Consider the following 24,305-nt stretch of genomic DNA (forward strand, 5'->3'; position numbering starts at 1 on the left):
CTGTGACTTTTTTGAGTTACAGGTCACAACATGATTTTTAAAGTAAACTGCTTCCAATTCCCTTTTCATTCTTCCACTAATAATACACATTTGAAAGATCCTGAATGGATCTTGTAATGGATCGTTTAAGAGTTATAGTTCATTATGGCACAGATCTACATGTTTAAAATTCTACATTGCATATAGGAATTAGGGCTACGTTGCATGAGGCTATATTCTCTTTTTTATACAGAATGATATTAGTTTTATAATTCTGAATAAGGAAGGCTCGTCTTTCATTGTATACCATCATCTTGCTTGCTAAAGAAATAATGCTGTATAGAACTGAATGCATTGTTCAATAATACCACATTGTTCAATAATACCACAGTCTTAATTTCTTGTTACTATTTATATTTTCCTCAGGAACATTAGTCATCCAAGTGACAGCAAATGATGCCGATGATCCTTCAAGTGGCAATAATGCTCGTCTCCTCTACAGTTTACTACAAGGCCAACCATATTTCTCCATTGAGCCAACAACAGGTATTTCTGAATGAAATAAAGTGCAATTCAACAGGATTCGAAGTAGGCGAACGTCAGAGCAAAAATCTTCTGCTTATAAACATGTCGTACAGTAGACCTGATGTTTCAATAAATAAATTGGTTGTACTTTTAAACATTTAATTCTTTTTAGGCTTTTAGCTGATTTTTCTAACTTTCAGAAATTGAATTTTCCAAATCTATACCACAAATCATTTGTGTGTAAGGTATAAAACATATGTAAAGATTACAACAAATCAATAGGAAAAAGAAAACCCAATTTAAAAATACGCTGAAAGACATTTAAAACAATTGACTAAAATTTGATATACAAAAAGCCTGCAAGCATATTAAAAATGATTAACTTCAGTAGTCATCATGGAAATGCAAACTAAAACCACATGAGATACACCTTCATACCCAATTCTCTCCAGAGTCAAACATAGGGAGATACTTGCAGTGTCTGTTTAATACATTCACTGTTTTCTATAGTGATTCATATAAAAGATTATACTTGTAAAACACTTTAGTCCACAATTAAAATGCTGTCACAATATGGTCCAATTTATCCTTTTTTGTTTTTACAGGTCTCACAATTTTTTTCTTTTTTAAAGATTTTATTTATTTGACAGAGAGAGACACAGCGAGAGAGGGAACACAAGCAGGGGGAGTGGGAGAGGGAGAAGCAGGCTTCCCGCTGAGCAGGGAGCCCGACGCGGGGCTCGATCCCAGGACCCTGGGATCATGACCTGAGCCGAAGGCAGACACTTAACGACTGAGCCACCCAGGCGCCCCAGGTCTCACAATTTTTTAATGTACACTTTTCCCCAGACATATTTGAGGACTGGCCATTCTCTTTCTTTGTGTTAGTGTTCCCAAAATCTTTAGGCCAGCATCCCCTTGTCCTATGCACCACCTGAAATTTTTCCTAGTTTTCTTTTTTTCAGTGATAATTACTTTTTCCCTAAATAATTTTATAGAAAGTTGATATTTATTACATTTATTATGGTCCATCATGAGTTTGGAAATCTGAGTATATATTTATCTCTATTGGTAGATTATGAATAACTTGGTCAAAAACAAACCTTTTTTCACAAATTATGCAGTCAAATGCTCTACCCCTGAGCTATACCCCCCTTTTTTCACAAATTATGACTTGAAATAGACTTTAACATCACAGGTGCACAATATTTTTTCCATAAATTTGTTGTTGTAATTTATACATTTATTCATAATTAACTTCCTTCAAATTTAAGGGAAAAGTTAATTGTAACACACTAATACTATGTCAGAGAAGACAGCAGAAAATAATTTGAGGTAAAAATAAGATATCCCTGTTTTCTACCTGCAGATTTTATTAACATAGTTATTTTATTAAGGGTCTACTAGTGTTCTTAGTATTTGGTGACTATTCTAAACTCCCGGCAGAGTTGGTGTTTATTATTATTATTATTTTTTCTTCAGGGCAGTGTCTAGCGCATTGTAGTGGTTTAAAATGTGCCAAAAAAATTAAAAAATAAAAAAATAAAATGTGGCAAAAGAATGATTATATGATTGAATTCTTAAGAAATTAACTAGGAGGATACCGTGGTTAATAATGAAATAATAATTGAAGTTTTATTACATTTTTAAAGGAGTCATAAGAATATCTTCTAAAATGGATAGAGAACTGCAAGATGAGTATTGGGTAATTATTCAAGCCAAAGATATGATTGGTCTGCCCGGGGCACTCTCTGGAACAACAAGTGTATTAATTAAACTTTCTGATGTGAACGACAATAAACCTATATTTAAGGAACGTAAGTAGAAAAAATCTTGAATTTTCATTATAACATAATTGTACGTATGTCAAATATAAGCAGGTGTTAGCGTTTACATCTAAAGCACTGCAACAGCACTAGAATTATATAAAATAATTTTTAATTATTCTGCGTGATAATTTTTATTAGTGTGAAAAGTCAAATACAAATGAAAGAGTAATGTGTTTTCTTTTAATTGCTTCTGTAATAATTTCCACAAACTTCATGTCTTAAACAAATTATTACCTTAATGAAATCTGTTACAGGTGCCACCAGATTAAGTTCAAGGTGTCTGCAGGGCTGTGTTCCCTTCCCAAGGATCCAGGGGAGAACCCATTTCTTTGGATTTGGTTGTTGGCAAAATTCAGTTCTTTATGTTTGTAGGACTAAGGTCTCTGTTTCCTTGATGGCTGTCAGCTGAAGGACACTATTAGCTCCTTAAGGCGTCTTTCTGATTCTTGGATATAACTCAAGCACCTGAAACATAGCAAAAGGGGTCAGATCCTACACACACTGTCATCTCTCTGACCCACACTTTTGCCTCTTCTTCACTTTTAAGGACTGATGTGATTAGACCAGGCCCGCTTGGATGAACCAAGACAATCTCCGCCTCTCAAGATCAGCTAATTAGCAATATGAATTCCACCTGCAACCTTAATTCCCATTTGCCACTTTGTGTAATATGTTCATAGGTTCTGGGGGATTAGAACACATATATTTTGGGAGATTCATTTTTCTACCTACCACAGTAATGATTTGAAATGATAATATTTTATTTTTTAATTTTAATTTTATTTTTATCCAATATATTAAAACTAAAAACAGAAATAAACACAATTCACCTATTTCTGTATTCACCTATGATTTATATATATAAAAAATATATATATAATATTTCACATATAAGAGAGATCATATGGTCTTTGTCTTTTTTGACTTATTTCACTTAGCCTAATGCCCTTGAGGTCTATCCATGTTCTTGCAAATGACAAGATTTCATTCTTTTTTATGGCCAAGTAATATTTGTGTGTGTGTGTGTGTGTATCATAACTTCTTTATCCATTCATCCACTGATGGACAGTCAGGTTGTTTCCGTATTTTGGCTATTGTGAATAATAATGCAATGAACATGGGAGTGCAGATATCTTTTCTAATAGGTGTTTTCATTTTCTTCGGATGGATACCCAGAAGTGCAATTGCTGGATCCTAAGGTAGTTCTACATTTAATTTTTCAAAAAACCACCATACTGCTCTCCATAGTGGCTGCCCCAATTTACATTCCCACTAACAGTGCACAAGGGTTCCCTTTTCTACACGTCCTCACCAACACTTGTTATTTCTGGTATTTGAATAATAGCCATTCCAACAGGTGTGAGGTAATATTTCATTGTGGTTTTGATTCGCATTTCCCTGATGATTAATGATACAGAGCATTGTCTCATGTACCTGTTAGCCGTCTATGTGCCTTCTTTGGAAAAATGTCTATTCAGATCTTCTGCCCATTATTATTATTATTTGATACTGAGTTCCATGAGTTCCTATATATTTTGGCTATTAGTCCCTTATCAGATATATGATTAGCAAATATTTCCTCCCATTCAGTAAGTTGCCTTTTCATTCTTTTGATAGTTTCCTTTGCTGTGCAGAAGCTTTTTAGTTTGATATGGTCCACTCATTTTTTCTTTTGTTGCTTTTGTTTTTGGTGTCAGATTAAAAAAAAAAATCACCAACATCTAGGTCAAGGAGCTAACTGCCTGTGTTTTCTTCTAAGAATTTTATGGTTTCAGGTCTTAGTTCAAGTCTTTAATCCATTTTGAGTTAATTTTTGTATATGGTTAAGACAATGGCTCTGTTGCATTCTTTTGCATTTGGTTGTCCAATTTTTTCAACACCATTTATTAAAGAAACTGACATTTTGGGGCACCTGGGTGGCTCAGTCGTTAAGCCTCTGTCTTCAGCTCAGGTCATGATCCCAGGGTCCTGGGATCGAGCCCCGCATTGGGCTCCCTGCTCAGCGGGAAGCCTGCTTCTCCCTCTCCCACTCCTCCTGCTTGTATTCCCTCTCTCAGTGTGTCTCTCTCTGTCAAATAAATAAATAAAATCTTTATAAAAAAAAGAAACTGACATTTTCCTATTGCATATTTTTGGCTCCTTTATCATAAATTAACTGGCCATATATGTGTGGGTATCTTTTACTTTTGTAGCATGAATAGGCCCCAACTGCTCTGATAAGTTGAGTTGTAAATACAAGTTAAATCACTTGGTGTGCTTCAGAAGGAATTTCTTGTGAAATTCTTAGGAGAAATTATTTTTTTTCTTAGGATTCCCCTCCCCCCTCAGAGGATTCTGTCTTAGCTACAGAAATACATTTACAAGCAATTTTAGAAATCATGAGCAATTATCATGATAGGAGGAATATATAAGCATGTATCAAAGAGAAAAGTAGATCTCTCTCTCTCTCTGTTTCACACACACACACACACACACACACACACACACACCCCTAAATGATGCAGACGGGATTCAGTTCAGCTAATTTGTGGCAGGCCCAGAGTTATCAGATCTTCTGACTTTTCAAGAAATATTAGAAATCTGGATGTTTATTTCTGTGCTATTGTCAAATTTTAAATTTTTCAGGTTAATGTGGCCATTTTTTAAAAAATAAAAATGGTATATATTTAAGGTATACAACATGATGTTTTGATATCATATACATAGCAGAATCATCACTACAGTCAAACTAACTAACATATCCATCTCCTCACATGGTTACCTTGTGTGGGGGTGTGTGTGTGGTGAGAGCACCTGAGATGTTCTCTCAGTAAATTCCCATTATACAATATAGTATTATTAACTATAGTCACTAAGCTGTACACGGGATTTTTAAACTTATTCATCCTACATCATTGCAGCTTGTACAATTTAAGCCACATGTCCTCATTTCTTTATGAGTCAATGAAACAGCTCCTCTTTGGATGGAATTTAGGCAACAAGGCAGCAGTTTGTGACCTTCATCTTCATGTTATAAAATGTATTATCTCTACAAAGTGTGTCTCCTAACGACAAGAAGGTGATGTGTAATTAAATCTGAAATACCCAGGACTTCATAAAATGACTGCCAGATACTAAATGTAGAAAAGTAGCAGGTGAATATATTGAATAAATCTAGTCTATGTTTTATTCAGATGAAGGTGAATAATAAGTTGAGGACTTACGAAGGCAGTAACCCCAAGGAATGTTTGTTGAGACAAGAATGTCCTTGAAGCTCTGCTGCCATCCTTATTTCTTTTCATTTTTCTCAACTTCAACATTGTTTTATATATATATATATATACATATACATATATATACACACATATATATATACTTCAGTGTGCATATATAATTATATAACAATGTGTGCATATAATATATAACTATATGTCTATGAACATTAATAAACAATCTATAATTATAAATAACAATGTATATATATGTATACATTGATAAATATCTGAGTAAGTTAGAATATTTAAAATACTTTCTAAAATTCTTATAGCTACCCAGACCCCTCATGTAAGATGATAGCATTACTACTTTCAAATTTGAGTGTGGGTGAACATGATTCTAGCACCATAAAGTTACCTCACTCTTTAAAATAGTCTTCTCTATTTCCATCCCACACCATAATTATGTGAAAATATGTATATTGACTATTCTTCCAGAACAGAAGCATGCTGACCTCCTTACTCTTGTTCAAACTGCTTTCCCTTATTGTAATCCCATTATCCTCCTCTCATTTTAAATATTTAATACATATCTCCTCTGATATGTACAACCTCCCCTCACCTCTCAATCAAGGGGTTCCACACTGCCTTTTAATGACTATTAACATTCAAAACATGTGGTTGTTGTTTTCATCTTAAAAACAGAATAAAATAAATACATTAATGACTCCACTTCCATATCTAGCTAACCATGCTTCATTTTCTTTTCTTTTAGAGAAAAGAATTTTTTTTTTTTTAAAGATTTTATTTATTTGACAGAGAGAGACACAGCGAGAGAGGGAACACAAGCAGGGGGAGTGGGAGAGGGAGAAGCAGGCTTCCCGCAGAGTGGGGAGCCCGATGCGGGGCTCGATCCCAGGACCCTGGGATCATGACCCGAGCTGAAGGCAGACGCTTAACGACTGAGCCACCCAGGCGCCCCTAGAGAAAAGAATTTTTAAAGTGTTGTCAAACTCATCAACCTATTTACTGTCTTTTAAACTCTTTGGAGCCCACTCCAGTTCAGTTTCATCCATGCTACTTGACCAAACTGATCTGGTCAATTCTATCAATCTATGTGCAACTAAATCTCAGTCCTAATATAGTATGATTCTCAGTCCTAATATAGTGTGATTTTTCAGCAGGATTTGACAGGATTACTCCATTCTCATGTATTTTATTGTCTATCTCACTGGTCACTTTTTAATAGTCTTCCTTTGTCTTCACCTCTACATACTGTAAACTGTGGTGTATTTCTGCTATCAAGCCTTAGGACCTCATTTCTCTTCCTTTTGCATTCACTCCTTGATGTTCTCATCTGGCCACAAGACTTTAAATGCCACCTCTACGCTGACAACTCCCAGGTATATACCCCCAGTATGAGCCTCTCCAATGAACCCCACATGTGGATATCCAACTGTCTACTCAATATCTTCATTTATATGTTATATACATTTAAACTTGACATATATTTCAGTTCTTGATCATGCCTGCCTCCTCCTCCAAACCTCTTCTTTTTACAGCTTTTCCCATTTCAAAGACTACCAAATCCAGTCTTCACATTGCTCAGGGCAAAATCTCACCCATGCAATTCAAATTCAGTTCAATTCAAACAATTCAACTTGGATTACACTGGGTCAAATCTAGGTCAATTCTAATTTCTAACTCAGACTGAATCGATGATCAATTCTGCACAATTCCTGCTAGTCCCTGATTTTCAGTATTCTGTGAGTACACACACACACACACACACATACACACACACACACACACACAATCTCTCCTGATAATAGAAACTTACTTTGTTTAAAGATTTTGAAGTCAGCTTCCCCTCTGTTCTTTCTCTCATATCCAAAATTTAGTCCTCTGCAGATACTGTTGGCTCTACCTTTTAAAAATATCCATAATCTGAACATTTCTCACCAATTTTATTTGCAACCTTGGATCATGCTACCCTCTTAATTTGTCTCCATTACTACCATAGGCTCCCATCTAGTCTCTCTGCTTTTGTTCTCCTCTGATCGACTTCCAACACAACTTCAGTGATCTTGTTGTAATGCAGGTCAGATCATATCACTTAAATGTCTTACCATGTCATTCAGAGAAAAAGTCACAGGCCTTAATATAACCTCCATTGTCCTAAATAATTTGCCATCATCCAGTCCTGTTCCATTACCTCTAGGAGATCATGTACTAGCATTATACTCCTTGTTCATGGACAAACCAACACCAGGCAATTGACCTACTCTCTGTCGCTGGAAAACTTCAGCCACTGGTTTTGTGGCCTTTTGGCTTGCTCTTCCCACTTCCTGAAATTCTGTTTTCTCAAGTATACATTTTCCCACAATGAAAAAACAAAACAAAACAAAAAAAACCACTTTGCAGCAGAGTTAAGCTGTTACTTCCTGAAAATAGTAAAAATATTGGCAACTTTTAAGTAACATTTCTCCCATGTTAAAAAGGAGAGGACATCTCACAAGGCAATCTGTGAAGTGACTTGCCATATTCTATCAGTAATCTCTTTAAGGAAAAATTTTATTATGTGCTCCTTTTCTAAATTCTACAAAGTTTCACTTTTTCTTTTAAAGATTTAATTTATCTGAGAGAGAGAGAAAGAGAGAGACCATGAACGTGGGGAAAGGCAGAGGCAGAGGGAGAAGCAGGCTCCTCGCTGAGTAGGGAGCCGGACATGGAACTCTAGGTGGGGCTCAATCCCAGTACCCTAAGATCAGGACCTGAGCCGAATTCAAATGCTTAACTAAATGAGCCATCCAGGCCCCCAAGTTTCATTCTTTAGAATATTGATATATATGATTATTTCCTACATTTTAACATAAACCACAAATAATAATTTACAAATAGCTAACTCTTTATCAGTTTTATGCAAGTTACTTCTGAAAAATAAAGGAAACAAAGCTTGATTATTTTTACTTACATCTATGTATTTCAAATATAACTGCCATTGTTTTCACGTGACCAAAACAATGGGGTCATCTGAGAAGCTCATGGTTTTCCTACTTCATCCACTCACTAACTCCTGTGGATCCACTTTTTTTTTTTTTTCCCCCTCATTTCCACTATGGCCAACGCACTCAGGCTCAGAATCTAAAAATCAAACTATTACCCTTAGAGCTCACTTGTTTGCTTTATTCTCTCCCATCTCTAATCCACACTTACATTTACGAGTAACTTTAGATATCAGAGAATGCTTAAGTGAAATTGAAAACTATTTTTATCAAGTTTAATTGGGATGGTTGAATGATATAATAAAAAAATCCAAAAATATCAACAAAGTATACATATGAATAGAAATTTGGGAATTATATGTACTGGTGCTAAGACTCCCTAAGTTATATTTGAGAGACATTAATAGATGCTCAACTAGGATATTAGGGAAATACAAAATACAGATCACAAAAATAAAGAAGAAGAGATAGATAGATAGATGATAGATAGATAGATGATAGATAGATGATAGATAGATAGATAGATAGATAGATAGATAGATAGATAGATGATAGATACTGATTTAGAAAAAGTAACTGGTAGAAAGTGAGAGTATGGGTTTTCCCATAGTCCACAAAAATAGGGTGCTAAAATTGGAAATTTCTTATGTTTATTATTTGTGTGAAATATCTTGAATTTTGTTTTTAAAGGTTTATACCGCTTGACTGTTTCTGAATCTGCACCCGCTGGGACTTCAATAGGAAAAATCATGGCATATGATAATGATATTGGAGAGAATGCAGAAATGGATTACAGCATTGAAGATGATTCACAAACATTTGACATAATTACTCATAATGAGACACAAGAAGGAATAGTTATATTAAAAAAGGTAGATATATTTTCAATATTTACTTTGCAGAAGAATACAAAATCAAATCAGAAATACATATAATTATTTTGTGTAGCCAGTTAGTTATTGCTTCATTAAGTAATTGAAATGAGAACCTGTGATTTATGATTTAGGGAGCAAAGGAACTTAGAGATGAGACAGAGTTATTACAAAGTCTCAAATTATTGTAGAACAGTTTTTTATTTTATTATGCTTTTAAAGATTTTTAGAGGACAAATGTTTTGGAAAGATATTAAATAAAAAAATTAATTCTCAATTCCATAGGATATTTATGCCCAAACAAGTAAAATTTTAATCCTAAAAATATATAGTTACTATTCTAAAACATTTTATAATAGACATAAATAACAAAACACAGGGATTTTCAATGCAGCTGCTTAATGATAATATTAGAGGGATCAAACCAAGTACATAAGAAGCGAAATCTGACTAAAAAGCAACTGAGACTTAATAACCTAACCTTTTTTCTAAACAGTGCCTTGGGTTACTGAAGCCATTTCTTCTTCTGTACACTGTATTTCTTTGTAGAAAGTGGATTTTGAGCACCAGAACCAATATCGTATTAGAGCAAATGTTAAAAACCGCCATGTTGATGAGAAGCTCATGGAATACCATGTTGAAGCTTCCACCACTCTCATTAGGGTCCAGGTGGAAGATGAAGATGAACCTCCTGTGTTCCTCCTCCCATATTACCTATTTGAAATCTTTGAAGAAAGCCCTCATGGATCATTTGTAGGCATGGTCTCCGCCATAGATCCAGATCAGAGGAAATCTCCTATCAGGTATGTTTGGGAGGCCAGCTTCGTATTAATAAATGAGTGAATACAAATTAGGCTGAAAATAAAATTTCATAGAAATGTAATAAAGATAAATCTGTATTCCTCTATATGGTACTTATTAAGTTTGCAACAATTTAAACCAGTTAAAACAGGGAGCTCACTATTGATAAAGTTGTAGTGAAATAAGCAATTGCAGTTGTAAAAGAAATAGGCAATCACCAACCAAAATTCAATGAAATCAACTCTACTCATTTGGGGTAAGTAGTGAGGGAAAAGAAACAGTTGATTATGACAAGTCAGAAGCAAAGCTGACCAAAATGCGCTCCATTTAAATACTGCTTAATATTCAAAAATTGAGAAAGCTTTCCCAAGATACCACTTAAAGTAGTAAAAATGAAATAAATTCAGTCGGTTAGAAATAGTTTCTGTATTGCAATTAAACAATGCTTATCATCCATTAATCTAGTCTGTTATTTTCAGATACTATATTTTCATTTTTTTTCAGTATTTGACTGTAGACCTGGTCAGGCATAAAAACCTGCCACGTTTCCTTCCACCACCTTCCCTCACTCACCTGTTCTCCACACTGCACAGTTCTGAGAATTTTACAAACTTCCATGTATTTATTAAGATGCTGGCTACTCGGGCGCCTGGATGGCTCAGTCGTTAAGCGTCTGCCTTCGGCTCAGGTCATGATCCCAGGGTCCTGGGATCGAGCCCCGCATCGGGCTCCCTGCTCGGCGGGAGGTCTGCTTCTCCCTCTCCCACTCCCCCTGCTTGTGCTCTCTCTCTCGCTGTGTCCCTCTCTGTCAAATAAATAAATAAAAATCTTTAAAAAAAAAAAAGATGCTGGCTACTGCTTTGCACTTCGTAGGGGCTATGATACAAAGAAGCTTCTTTAAATTTTTGAGACAGAGGAATGATCCCACTTTTCCAGTGTAATTCCTAATCATAAAACACTGACTTCTAATATGTAGATATAGTTCTTATTTAGTAATAGTACTTTTAGTAATTAATGTAAGCATATGTGTGGTATTATATATATATTTATAATTATATTTATATATTTATATATATAAAATTATAATTTTATATATATATGTATATATATAAAATTATAATTATAACCCAGTAAATGAATTCTTTAGATTTTTTAAATTGGTATATCTATTCACCTATGTATTGTTCTTCTGAGAATACTAAAGAATACATAATTCAAAAAAAATGCTTTAAGGATTAAGATGTTTATTATATTATTATTTATAATAATAAAGTGTTGGAAACAATTTAAATATCTAATCATAGTGTAATTAAGACAATAGATGATAAATGCTTGACAATGATGCTTATGAACATAGCTAAAAACATGACATGATTTGAAAATAATACAGAATCACTAGAGTTGTATATTTACTACCAGTAAAAATATTACCTATCTTTGAGTCAAATAAGTGAACCACACCCAAATATTAACAGGGGTTATGAGTTTTCTAGTATCACTATTGGTGGTTACTTTATTTTCTACCAAGAATATTTTAGCTAATATTTTTTACCTTATACTGAAATTAATTCCTTAAAATTTTTTGTTAGTACCTAACAAAAGAATACTTTTTAAAATGTCTTTTATGGTCAGAGTCTCTGTGGCGCAATCGGTTAGCGCGTTCGGCTGTTAAAATGTCTTTTATGGACATTGTTTCATTTAGAGGTGCCTTTTAAATAAGACTGCTTTTCATGTTTGTTAGGATGAAAATAGCCCCTTCAACACATTTCAGTAGGTACGCCCCCTTCATTTTTTTGTTTGTTTGTTTGTTTGGAGCAAAAGATCCAAAACATATTTGAAATCAAATGCTAAATGATTTTAATTTGAGTTTTAATGTGATATATCTTCCTTAATACTCACTACATGGCAAGAAATATGGAAACCAAAGGAAATTAAAGGGTATTCTATTTTACTCTCAGGGGTATTCTCTGCTTGGGGGAAAGAAATTAGCACATAGTAAACAAATTACATTATATACAATTCAAATAACTCGTATTATTTAGTTTTTCCTTCCATGTAAGAATTACCTGGTATTTCTCCGAAGTATGGAGATTCCCAGTCTGTTTCAGTAAGTCTTGGGTGAGATAAACTGGCTTAACAAATTGTTCTTGCCATTGTTGTCATTGTTAAGTGCAGAAAATCATGAGAAAATATGCCTTGAAATGAATTATAAGTTTTGTGGTAAATGTTTAAGAAAAATGAGGTGCAGGTATGAAGAAAGAATGCAATAATTAGACCTGAAATTGATCAGTCTTCAGCAAGACAGCCAAGGGGGGGCGGGAAGAATGGACAAAAATTAACATTACCAAAAATGAAAAAAGTGAACACAACTTTTGATCCCATACATTAAACAATATTATAGGGAAATGCTATGAATGACTCGAAGCCCATGAATTCAGACCAATTCCTTGAAATTCCTTCAAGGAACCTACCAACATTCACATAAAAAGACAAATAACCTGAGTAGTCATGTGTGTGAGAAACGGGAAGAGCTTTGTGGGTATTCGGGAATGTCAGGAGTGTTCTCCTGTGGAAGAGGCTGTCTTTAAACATCTTTCATCTGTATTCTAACAGAAGCCCTTAAAAATCCTTGAAACACCCAGTGGATCTGCAGCCTACTTGGAAAAGTCCAGCTTTTGTATATGGGGGTTGGGTCTTATGTGTCTCAGTTGCTTTGTCTGTAAAGTGGGAATAGTACTTTTGTAGAGGCATGTGAGGATTAAGAACCAGAGGCACAGGCGTCTGGAGGAGCATGCATGGAAGAACCATTTGTTTATCATTCAGGCAAGAGCTGTTGGCAATGGGAAAACAGTGCACAGTCACATGGTATTCATTCAGCATTTTTGTAGGAAAGAAGAGTTCCATAAAAAGGAATTCCAAAATGAACCAAACATCAAAACTTCACATTTTAAGCTTTTTAGCTCAAGCTCTTTCTCAAATGTATAGCACACATCTTTCCTAGTTACTGATGACACAAGGTCATGATTTTTAAAAACTTTTATTTGAAAATTATGTCAAACATTTGATTGGTTTTATTTGGAATGGCTTATTATAGAAACAGGATATTCTAGATGTTTAATACAAAATATTAACTGTTAAACTACTCTTGCTCTTTGTCAACAAATCTCTTAGTAGGAAATGTGACCATTTGTGGATATGTCAGTAAACTGCTTATAAAGTTTTAAAATGGGGTAGAGTTAAAACCAAATTCCTCTGAAGCTTAATTCTCTGTAATTTCTATTTTAATTCTCCCCTGAACACCAGTCTACAAATCAGTGTGATATTTTTAGAGACCTGTCAATTCAAGATTAAAATATTCTCATCTCCTGCCACATAATTATGGCAAACCTCATTGATGTCTCATCAAAGTCTTCAGGAATATACGTGCAATGAGAAGTCATCATTGAACCCAAGTTATTACTCTTCTTTAATTTTTATTATTAATCATTTGCAAGCAGATAAGACATGCTGAGTACTTCAAAGGCTCCTTTCATTGTGGGGTTTGAGATCATTTTTCAGGCTTTTGCATGAGGGAATTTTATTATCTGGCTTCTTTCCATGCACATTCTAACAGCATATTCTATCTACTATCATTACTTTTGGGGGATCTATACACACACACACACACACACATCTCATTTTTATTAAATATTATCCAAGCGTTTTCTTTAAACAAACAAACCCAAACATTTCTCATATGTCCGCACAGGTAATTATAATATAATGTACACATTTAGCAAGCGTCTATATGGTGTAGGAAAGAGACTTAGCAGTTTAGGGTGAGGATATGCTTTGTGTTGTTTCAAAGGTAAAAAAAAGGTTAACAAGCAGTAATTTTTACCGCTATTTATTTATACTTCTCTTAATTTTGCAAATGACATTTTACCATTTCTTTTTAGCTAAATCATTCACTTATTAAAATTTTCTTTTGGGATTGAGAATGAATTACATGTGTTTAGATTTAGCATACATCAATTTAAATCTGAGACCATTTTAGTGTAATTTTTTTCTTTTTAACCCTCACTGAGTTGAATCTTAAATATATGCATGCACCTTTCTAAAAATTGTTCAGCATTACATTTGCTTATATTGAGCATGCATTTAATTTGTCTAATTGCCTCAAAAAGGTTTTATGTGTCACAGTTACACAGACAAAATAATAAAATTAAGGAATACTTTTTTTTTTTTTTTTTTTTGGTGCAGGTATTCTATGACCAGAAGCAAAGTGTTCAGTATTGATGACAACGGCACAATCATCACAACTAACCCTCTTGATCGAGAGATTAGTGCTTGGTACAACCTAAGTATTATAGCCACAGAGAAATGTAAGTACTCATTTAGGATCACACATTGATAAAGCATATATTTAAACCATTCAATAATCTCCAAATGTAGGGACAGAAGCTAGCTTAAAATTTGTTGGAATTGGAGTTAAATTATATATATGTCAACTCATATATGTGTATTTTATTTTATTATTTTAGATTACCAATGTCTGTTCATTCCTATTATAGTTTATTTATATACTTACCACAAAATACTTTAAGATTTTTTATTATGACAAACTGAATATAAATTTTGAAAGATTTTTTAACTGAGATATATTTAATATATATTTTCTATGGGTTCTCTTTTAAGTTATGAGTTTAATGAAAAAAGAGTCTTATATACATTATCCCCCCCAAAAAATTGACCCTTAAAAAAATACATATAGGTGGAAAGAAGTTATAATACTTATTTCATAGGAATCTTTCCCTTAGAGAAAATTTTTTAATTTAGAGAAATGTTTAATTAATGTTACACATTCTTTTACTACTATCCAAGGAGTAGTAAACCTAATGAGTGAGAATTAAAATTTTAAATTTAAAGTAATTTAAAATTGACTAGTAATATCATACCCTTTAACCATAATCAGTTTAGACTGACTGTATTAGTTCACGAGGGGACTATTCTAGAAATAAAACACAGAATGCCTGTGCCTTGTTCTATTTCTGGAACAAAATGTTAGCTATACTCTTGGACATTAGGGACAGGGTAACACTTCAACACAGCCTTTTAAAACTTTAAGCATTTAAAAATAATCATATTTCAATGAAGCTATGGGAAAGAATATGAAGGGTTCAAACAACAAACATTCACTGGTGCATTACAAACAGTCAGACATTTTCAAATTAAACATACAGTGGAAGCTGTGCTAATAGTCACATCTTCAGTAATCAGTGGGGACCAGTTGTTGTTGTGTGTTTTTATTTTTGTTTTTTATTTTTTGGTTTTTGGTTTTTGTTTCCAGAGATAGGCAGACGAGGGGCGCCTGGGTGGCTCAGTCGTTAAGCGTCTGCCTTCGGCTCAGAGATAAGCAAATGATTCCATTTTCAGGGTGTAAGAAGTAGATAAAATCATCCTAATTTACTACTTGGATAGTGTCTTCAGAATTATCAATTAATTTGGTATTAAGTCAACCATATTAACTAATTTAAGCTCAAAGGAATAGATATAACACAATATAAAAGATTATCAAGATCATCCCCTTTATTTAATTGATAAGTTTATTGTAGTTGGGTAAATAATTAAATTTGTGAATATGAAATGTTCTAGAATGCATCCTTTATAACTGATTTTGCATAAATTTTAATAATCTCGTTTACTTTTCTGGCTTTTTTTTTTAAACCTTTAAACATATATCTTATTCCTTACATATTGAGCAGTGGCTGGGGATATGGTGGAGTGGAAAGCATCTCTTGCACATTTTTTTTGTCATGCATTGAATAGCTCTATGGAAACACTACAGGAGGACTGAGTCTGGGTTTTGAATTTTCCATTTAACTTAACAACAAAGACTGAGGTGCAAATGTCTCCTGCAACAGAAGAAATGCCAAGGCTCTTGGTGTCAGAAAACACAAAGATGCTTATTCTAAAAGCAGGAAGCTTTTATCCATCGGGTTTTCTGAGAACAAATTATTTATAATATCACTATTTACAAAACTGTTGAGAAAAGGCATTCGAATCAGTTCAAGGGAAGGTTGGGTATCTTTGAAAAATGTATTTCTCTATAAAATGGTTTTTTAGCTATTACAAGAGCATGTTTTAATAAATGTATATAAACTGTAAGCTTATTTTATATACAAGGTGGAATTTTTGTAAGAATATATCATTTACTTTTTGTTAAATTAGGCTGCAATATGAGTTATTAGAAAGCAGAATCTTGAAAATGTATTATGTGTATTCTGAGACAAAAAACATTCTAATATTTTATGAATGAATAGAAAAAAAGGATGAATGAGTGATTGGTATGAAAAGTTTGTAAGATAAGCCAATTATACCTGAATCCCATTAATTCCATAATTACTTTTATCAAAAAGTTGTCATGAAGATCTTTAAAGAGACATTGTTAGAAGTATTTTTGTGTTGACCCCACCCTTTTTTAAGACAGTGGAAGTAAATTGTAGCATCACAAAATGAAATAAAAACAGTCACACAAATCTCTGGGTTGCAAGATAGCTACTGTCCCAAAAAATTATTAATTCAACATATGTATGTATATTTGCATATATACTACAAAGTATATTATTTAATCAGTTTAATTATCTCACTACATACTGTGTTCAGAGGTGATACCCAAAGATTCAGTGACCAGCACAACAGAAATAATCAGATGAGACTTGAGATCTTTCTAAACTATTGCTCCTTACCAGTTGATCTATAGATTTCACCTTATTAAGGAAAACAGTGGCTCCAAATGTTCTCTGTAACGTATTTATATATGTGAGTGGGTGTGGGAACATATAGTATTCAGGCGATAGAACTGCGATAGAACTGTTTCAATTTGTAGTTTACAATGTTACTTATTACATAGGTTTGCACTAAAGACCATAGATATTCTAATGGTGTATATATTGAGGAAAATAAAGATACAACAACGACAATAAAAACTGAATACCGTTTGTGATTCACAGGGGAAAAAAATTCTAGCTTTGTCACTTCTTGTATTTTTAGATATTTGTTTATAAAATACATATTTTGCAAGGTGTTTTGAGTATTGGTGACTTTTCAGGAATGACATGTTATTAAATAGATTTCTTTTATTGCATATAAATATGTGTATGATTATAAAAGTATATATATGCCTATATACTTTGTGTAAAATTCTACAGTTAGTAGCATTTTTATAGCTCTTAATACAGATTTGAAGCAAACGTTATTTCTGTTTCAGAGAAGATGAATTTGACACTTATGCAGTTTATTTGCCCAGCTCCTAAATGATGAAGCCAGGGACTGATCACAATTGTATCTGATTCCAAAGCCTGTCTTAATCCTATGCCACACTGTTTCTTACTGAGAATGTGAGAAATGATACTTACTTTTGGTGTTTTCTGGTTTAAATATATGCACAATAATCTTAACAAAGTTTCATTTTTCTATTTTTCTCTTTAAAAATAAAGTTTAATTACAAAGGTATTTCAATTAGTGACTCAAACGTAATGTTTAAATCAGTTCATGTTGTGTGACCTCCTCAGAGCCAAACAACTGATAATGTCTATAAGTATACTAGCTAAATTCTCCTCTGATACATGTTCTGACTCTGCTCTGAGGTGTGCTCATCGCATTCTGTTGCTCTTGTTTGTCCATGTTCATTTGTTGATGAAATCATGTGTGGCTGGTGACGTTATAGTCATTGAAGGGGAGTTTAGGAGATGATTACCTTCTTGAATAGATTTTGAAGAACAGTGTCCTATTGTGCAAAAGTATGTTAATAGCATGTTTTTTTGGGGGGGGGGCTGCCTGGGTGGCTCAGTCGGTTAGGCATCTGGCTTGTGATTTTGGCTCAGGTCATGATCTCATAGGTCATGTGATCAAGCCCTGACTGGGACTCACACTCAGTGGGGAGTCAGCTTGAAGTTTCTCTCCCTCTGTCTCTCCCCCCCCACACACACATATGTGCATGAATGTGCATGTGCACGCACGTGCTCTCTCTCTCTCTCTGTAATAAATAAAAATCTTTAAAAAAGACATTTTTTAAAATAAATTTTCTCTTGAAACATTAAAGCCAGAATATATTTATATTGTAATAATTGTTTTATATTTGAAGATAGCAAAATAAAACACATGTAAACATTTAAAAACAATAAATTAGGGTCACCTGGGTGGCATAGTCAGTTGAGCATCTGGCTCCAGGTTTTGGCTCAGGTCAAGATCTCGGGATCCTGGGATCGAGCCCCACAGGCTCCACACTCAGCAGGGAAGTCAGCTTGAGAATTCTCTCCCTCCCCCTGCTCATGCATGCTCTCTCCTTCTCCTTCTGAAGTAAATAATAAATCTTAAAAAAAATAAAAATAAAAACAACAAATTAGTGGACTTGAGAACATTTTAATTCTTTTGAGGAAAAACAAGTAAATAAGGTTTCAAAGTGAATTCAAGGGACAAAATAGAATAAAACAAGAGGTTTAATAGATGTGTAATTTTAGATACAGAATTTCATAAAATGTGATTAGATCAACATTGAAGTTGGTCACTTGATGCAAAAAATATCAATTTAGTAAATTTTTAAACTTAAAATTTTGAGTATTATAATAAAACAAATAATTTATAGGGATGCCTGGGTGGCTCAGTTGGTGAAACATCTGACTCTTGATTTCTGCTCAGGTAATGATCTCAGGGTCCTGGGATCCAGCCCAGCATGGGGCTCCTCATTCAACAGGGAGTCTGCTGGAGATTCTCTCTCTCTCACTCCCTCTGCCACCTGTCCCCCCCCGGCCCATGCTCACATGTGCTCACCCTCATTCTCTCTCAAATAAATAAATAAATCTTTAAAATAATAACAATAATAATAATAATTTATAAATAAAAGAAGATTAAAAATGCAGTCAAGGAAAACAAACTTGTAAATGCCTGTGAAAGGCAAACTGAAAATAAACTGAATATATTTATTTTACACAGAATTTAATACTTAGAAGTTAATCACTGTTTCAGAAATAAGTGATTAGAAATGTTATCAAGTACAGGAATTATACAGTTCATGCTGTTCTGCTCCTGGCATTTTAAATCAGTTTTCTTAGAATTAAAAATAGTACTTTTAGATAAAAGAGGTGATATTCCCACTATTATTTTTATTATAAAGCTGAAAAGTTACAGTATGGGGAATGAAATTCCAAAATAAAATATAATTAGATAAACATTTTCAGAAAGCCGCAAAGTTAGTGTATATTTAACTCATCGTTGGGAAGATTTTTTGAATTTTTTGTTTCAGTTTAAGAAAAATTGGTTAGAAGAAACTTTTTTAACACCAAGTAATCAATTTTCATGTACTTTCTCTCTCTGGGATTTTTTTTTTTTAAATACTCGTTATATATTTTGGAATTGACAGGTTGATTAACGTACATCCATCACAGTGAATGGCAACATAAATGCCATGCCAGGAGTTCTGTAATTACCATTATCTTTCTTTTTTTTTTTTTTAAGGATTCACTTTTTTCTTTAATTTTATTTTATTATGTTATGTTAATCATCATACATTACATCATTAGTTTTTGATGTAGTGTTCCGTGATTCATTGTTTACATATAACATCCAGTTCTCCATTCAATACACGCCCTCTTTAATACCCATCACCATGGGATTTTTTCTTGTTCCACATCATTAACTCATTTTAGAACAATTTTGGAGAAAATATTTGTATGTGCCAATTTCTTATTAATGTGGTATCAATACCAAAAATAATTGCTTGAGGGGTGCCTGGGTGGCTCACTTGGTTAAGTGTCTGATTCTTGGATTCAGCTCAGGTCATGATCTCAGGGTCCTGCGATCGAGCCCCAAGTTGGACTCTGCACTGCAGGGAGTCTGCTTGAGATTCTCTCCCTCTGCTCTCTCTCTCTTTCTCTCTCTCTCTAAAATAAATAAATAAATCTTTAAAAAAAATTTTTGACCATACAAGTTCAATAGTAATATGAACAAACAACCTGAATGGTGGAAAACTGAGAATCACAAAATTGTTACAAACACTTGCTGCACAAGGTGAATAACTTGAAACTTTTGTGTAACAGTTATGCTGATTATAGGAAAGAGATGTTCCATTTTAACATTTGTTTCCCCAGGAAATGAAGTTCATTGTATTCAGTCTCTTTCCTGGAAACTTTCCCAAATTAAGCACCAAGCTATTTATCAGCATGCCAGCTAAGTGAATAAAACTACTAACTACTTTTAAATGAAGCTGTGAAAACATATGTATGTTTTGTACAGTCATAACAATTTTAATTTAAACTTAAATTTAAACAGATTTTCCAGGAAAAATATAAAAACTTTAAATGAATTTCTTACTATTTTTTAAAGTATTTGTGTGTGAAATACTTTCTCCGTTTTAATTACTTAAGCAAAAAGTTGTTCTGTGGGTATATATTATATGTTTAAGCCATAAAAAATATAAGCCTTAATTTTTGAATAATTCTATCTTGAAATCTCTAGAAATAGCTATATCTTAATGTATTATTTATCTATTTTTATCCTAAGCATAACACAATAGAGAAGAGTCTCAAGATGATAATTCTTACGATAGGTCTTAAGATGATAAATACTAAAGGCCAGATTTTTTGGTATGTAATAAACCTTGCAAATTATAATTCTTAATCAATTGGAAATTAAAATTTCTGTCATAATTGCAACTGCTATTTATTGGAAAAACAATTAGAAAAAGGCTCCTCCCACCCCAGAAAAACAACTCCATAATAGTGGAATAGAGAGAAAACAGTTTTATAATTGAAAAGCATTCAAACAGAATTTGATGTGCATTACAGGAATCTGTTGAGATTTCCAAGTCAGAAAGAAATTTCACCCTATTATAAAATCAAGCATCATGTTCTCAAGATAACCAAGTGCTAGCCTCCAAGTAGGGAGACTTAACACCATGTGTCACACATAGTACACTCTGTTTTTGCTAACTGACTTTATCCAAAGGAAAACTAAATTTCTCAGATTTTTATGACAAGAAGTAGTTTTGAATTTTGGTCAAAGCCTTTGCTGAAACAAGGCTCCTATCCTCCAACAGAAACTGGGAGAAAGGAGTGTCATTTTCCTTGATAATTATATTTCAAAGAGTTGGCTCCCAGTACTTGAGAAAGACAAGCCTGGGTTGTGAAGTTGACATTTATTCAGTTTTTAAAAGGTTTATATACATTAAAAAAAATAGAACTTAAATTACAAGTTTCCTAAAGTAAATGCTTTAAGAAGAGGAAAGAGGGAAAATCTTTTCCCTTATTTTCAACAGAGATAATTAAGCCTTTTTTTTAATGTATTTGCCCATACAAATTACAATTGCAAATATAATTCTTTTGCAATAACATAAGAACAGGATATTATAAAGACATTAAAACAACAAAGAAACCTTCCTCTCCTCACTCTTTAATTGTATGTACCTTCCCACACCATTTTTTGAATTAAAAAAAAAAACATTTAAAATAATGATATGCAAATACACAATATATTATGGGGCAACTTGCTTTTTTTATCATTTCGCAAAATGCCGTGTGTATCACTGCTGATTAATAGATAAATAAAACAATAATATTTAATATTTATTGCTTATGTATACCCTAAGTAATCTTATAAATGCTTTATATGTTTTAATTAATTTAATCTTTATAACAGCTCTTATAAGGTTAGTTACTAGTATCTTTTCCATTTTGCAGAGGCAACTGAAACAGTAGTTAAGCATTTTTGTCAAATTGAGGATCAAGATTAAAATCTATTTTTAAAGCTCACCGTATTCATATGTTTATTACATTAGCTCATTCATTTTTAATAAGCACACACAATTTCATAGTGTGGTTGTAATTTATTTCTCAGTTCCCTTTTGATATGCATTTGGGTTATTTTCAGTTATTTGAGATGAAAAAAAATTCTAGAATAAATAAATTGGACACATACTCTCTGCATATACTAGTGCCTTGGACCGTAGCATAGGTTTCCCAAAGGAATTACTGGGTCAAAGATATGTCTAGCTTATCTCTTACCATCTACTACCAGATTAGGTTCCAGAAAAGGTTTACATCCCTGCTATTTCTCAGTACTCCACCATCACTGTCTCTGTTTTTCATATTTAACACAGAACCCACAGACTAAGTCATCATTATCTGCACTTCTGGTGAGCCAGAGTGTGTGTGAATATTCTGATAGAGCAGCATGTTTCAGATGTGGGTAGTTTTGCCTCCTAATACCTTTGACAATGTCTGAAGCCAATTTTGATGGTCACAACTAGTGTGGGGAATGCTATTGGCATTTAGTTACTGGAAGTTAGGGATGCTGCTAAGCATCCTACAATGCATGGGAGAGCCTCCTGAAACAAAAAGAATTATCTAGTCCAAAATATCAATAGTGATGAGGTTGAAAAACTGGCATTGATCATTTGAATTTTCTCATCCATGAATTTCAGGTTTGTGATTATTTCCCCAAATTGTTTTTTTTTATATCAACTGTCAGAATTTGTAAATTAGAGCTATTAAAATTTCATCTTCTGATGCAAACATTTTTCCAGATCACTGGTATCTTCTTGTTGTGGCTTTTTTTACTTGTTTTTTTTTGGGGGGGGTGTGGAGGGCAGCATTTAAAATGTATTTAACCATATCTTCCCATTTCTTTATAGTTTCTGTATTTCTTGGCTCACAAGAAAATCCTCCCAACTAAAATGTATACGTAAAACTTTACCTAGATTTGTTTATTTTATTTTAAAATTTATTTAGATCCTTAATCTCTGTCTGTTTTTATTTTTAAAAATTGTACCGAACAATGTCATCATTAAGAGCACTTATTGCTGGCTTCTTAAACTGCCCTTTCTACTTCAGCTATAACCTTAGACCAGCCATTTATCTGTAATTTGTGGAACTAAATTCTCAATGTTTTTATCAGCAAAGTTAGGGAGGATAATAATTCATTATTAAATGAATTAAATTCATTAATATACATATATCCAACAGTTGCTGGATTTTAGGAAGGTATCCCCGAACCTGACCATCTTTTTCATTACTTTTCCTCATCAGCTCTATCTGTAGTCTATAGCAAGGTAAAAGCACTTGATAAGTATTGGCTGAGTTGAATGTGTTGAGAACATTTTTTCCTAGGCTGTACTCTTGATAAATATATGATTGATATAGAGATTCTATACTCAGGTAGCTTTTATTCAAGGAAAAGAGAAATATGCCACCCAGTCTCTAATGCAATTTTCATGACCTTTTAATTGTCCCCCCTAAAGACAGCATTAACATTCTTTATTTTCATTCTGTTTATTCAATTTGCAGACAATGTGCAACAGATTTCTGCAGTTCCTGTGTATGTGCAAGTTCTTAATGTTAATGATCATGCTCCCGAGTTCTCTGAATACTATGACACATATGTTTGTGAAAATGCAGGCTCTGGTCAGGTAAGGACCTGCAATAAATTGCTAATGTCTAAACATTGCCATATATTATATATAATAACTTTTGCTACCATTCCTCTCATTTTGAAATGATAAAAATAAGCTTCTTTTAACTATATCAATTACTGCTTTTATGTTGTGAGTTCTGTATAATTTAAATTTCTTTTTAAAAAAATAAAATGTAAGCTTCAAGCTTTCCACTTTCAAATTCCTCAAATGTTTGAAACATCTGCTAACACTGGGTATTCATAGTAAATCTTTTATACTTTGCCAATACAATAAAGAAAAGTTCTTTTTTTGGCAATTCAATAGAATCAGTAATCACATTTCAGTTAATTTTTATTTTTTCATTCATCATGGCACAAGGAAACATAATATATAAACATAAACATGAAGAGAATGAGCTGGAATTTTTTCTATAGCTTATAACTACTGTATCAGACATATCAACATAAAAGAAACCTTATGTCAAATGAATTACTAGATATGTAAAGAATAGAGAGCAGACTTATTTTGAAACACATCACCATTACTTCACAATTAATTTTTCCCTTTCTTCCTTCATTCCTTCCCTCCCTCCCTCCTTTTCTTTCCTTCCTTCCTTCTTTCTTTTCTCTTCCTTCCTTCCTTCCTTCCTTCCTTCCTTCCTTCCTTCCTTCCTT

At 33.2% G+C, this 24,305-nt stretch overlaps 1 protein-coding gene across 2 annotated transcripts in view; it reads left to right on the forward strand.

Moving 5' to 3' along the window:
• Positions 1-24,305, forward strand: part of CDH19 (cadherin 19) — a 106,934-nt gene that overhangs the window by 48,754 nt on the left and 33,875 nt on the right. For both annotated transcript variants that reach the window (XM_032422681.1, XM_032422682.1), the window contains exons 4-9: positions 406-525; positions 2,157-2,321; positions 9,223-9,404; positions 9,954-10,207; positions 14,448-14,569; positions 23,525-23,646. In XM_032422681.1, the coding sequence (XP_032278572.1) occupies positions 406-525; positions 2,157-2,321; positions 9,223-9,404; positions 9,954-10,207; positions 14,448-14,569; positions 23,525-23,646 (965 nt within the window). The remainder of the gene's footprint in view (positions 1-405; positions 526-2,156; positions 2,322-9,222; positions 9,405-9,953; positions 10,208-14,447; positions 14,570-23,524; positions 23,647-24,305) is intronic.

Source organism: Phoca vitulina, unplaced genomic scaffold (genome assembly GCF_004348235.1).
Source record: "Phoca vitulina isolate PV1807 unplaced genomic scaffold, GSC_HSeal_1.0 scaffold27, whole genome shotgun sequence".
NCBI lineage: Eukaryota > Metazoa > Chordata > Mammalia > Carnivora > Phocidae > Phoca > Phoca vitulina.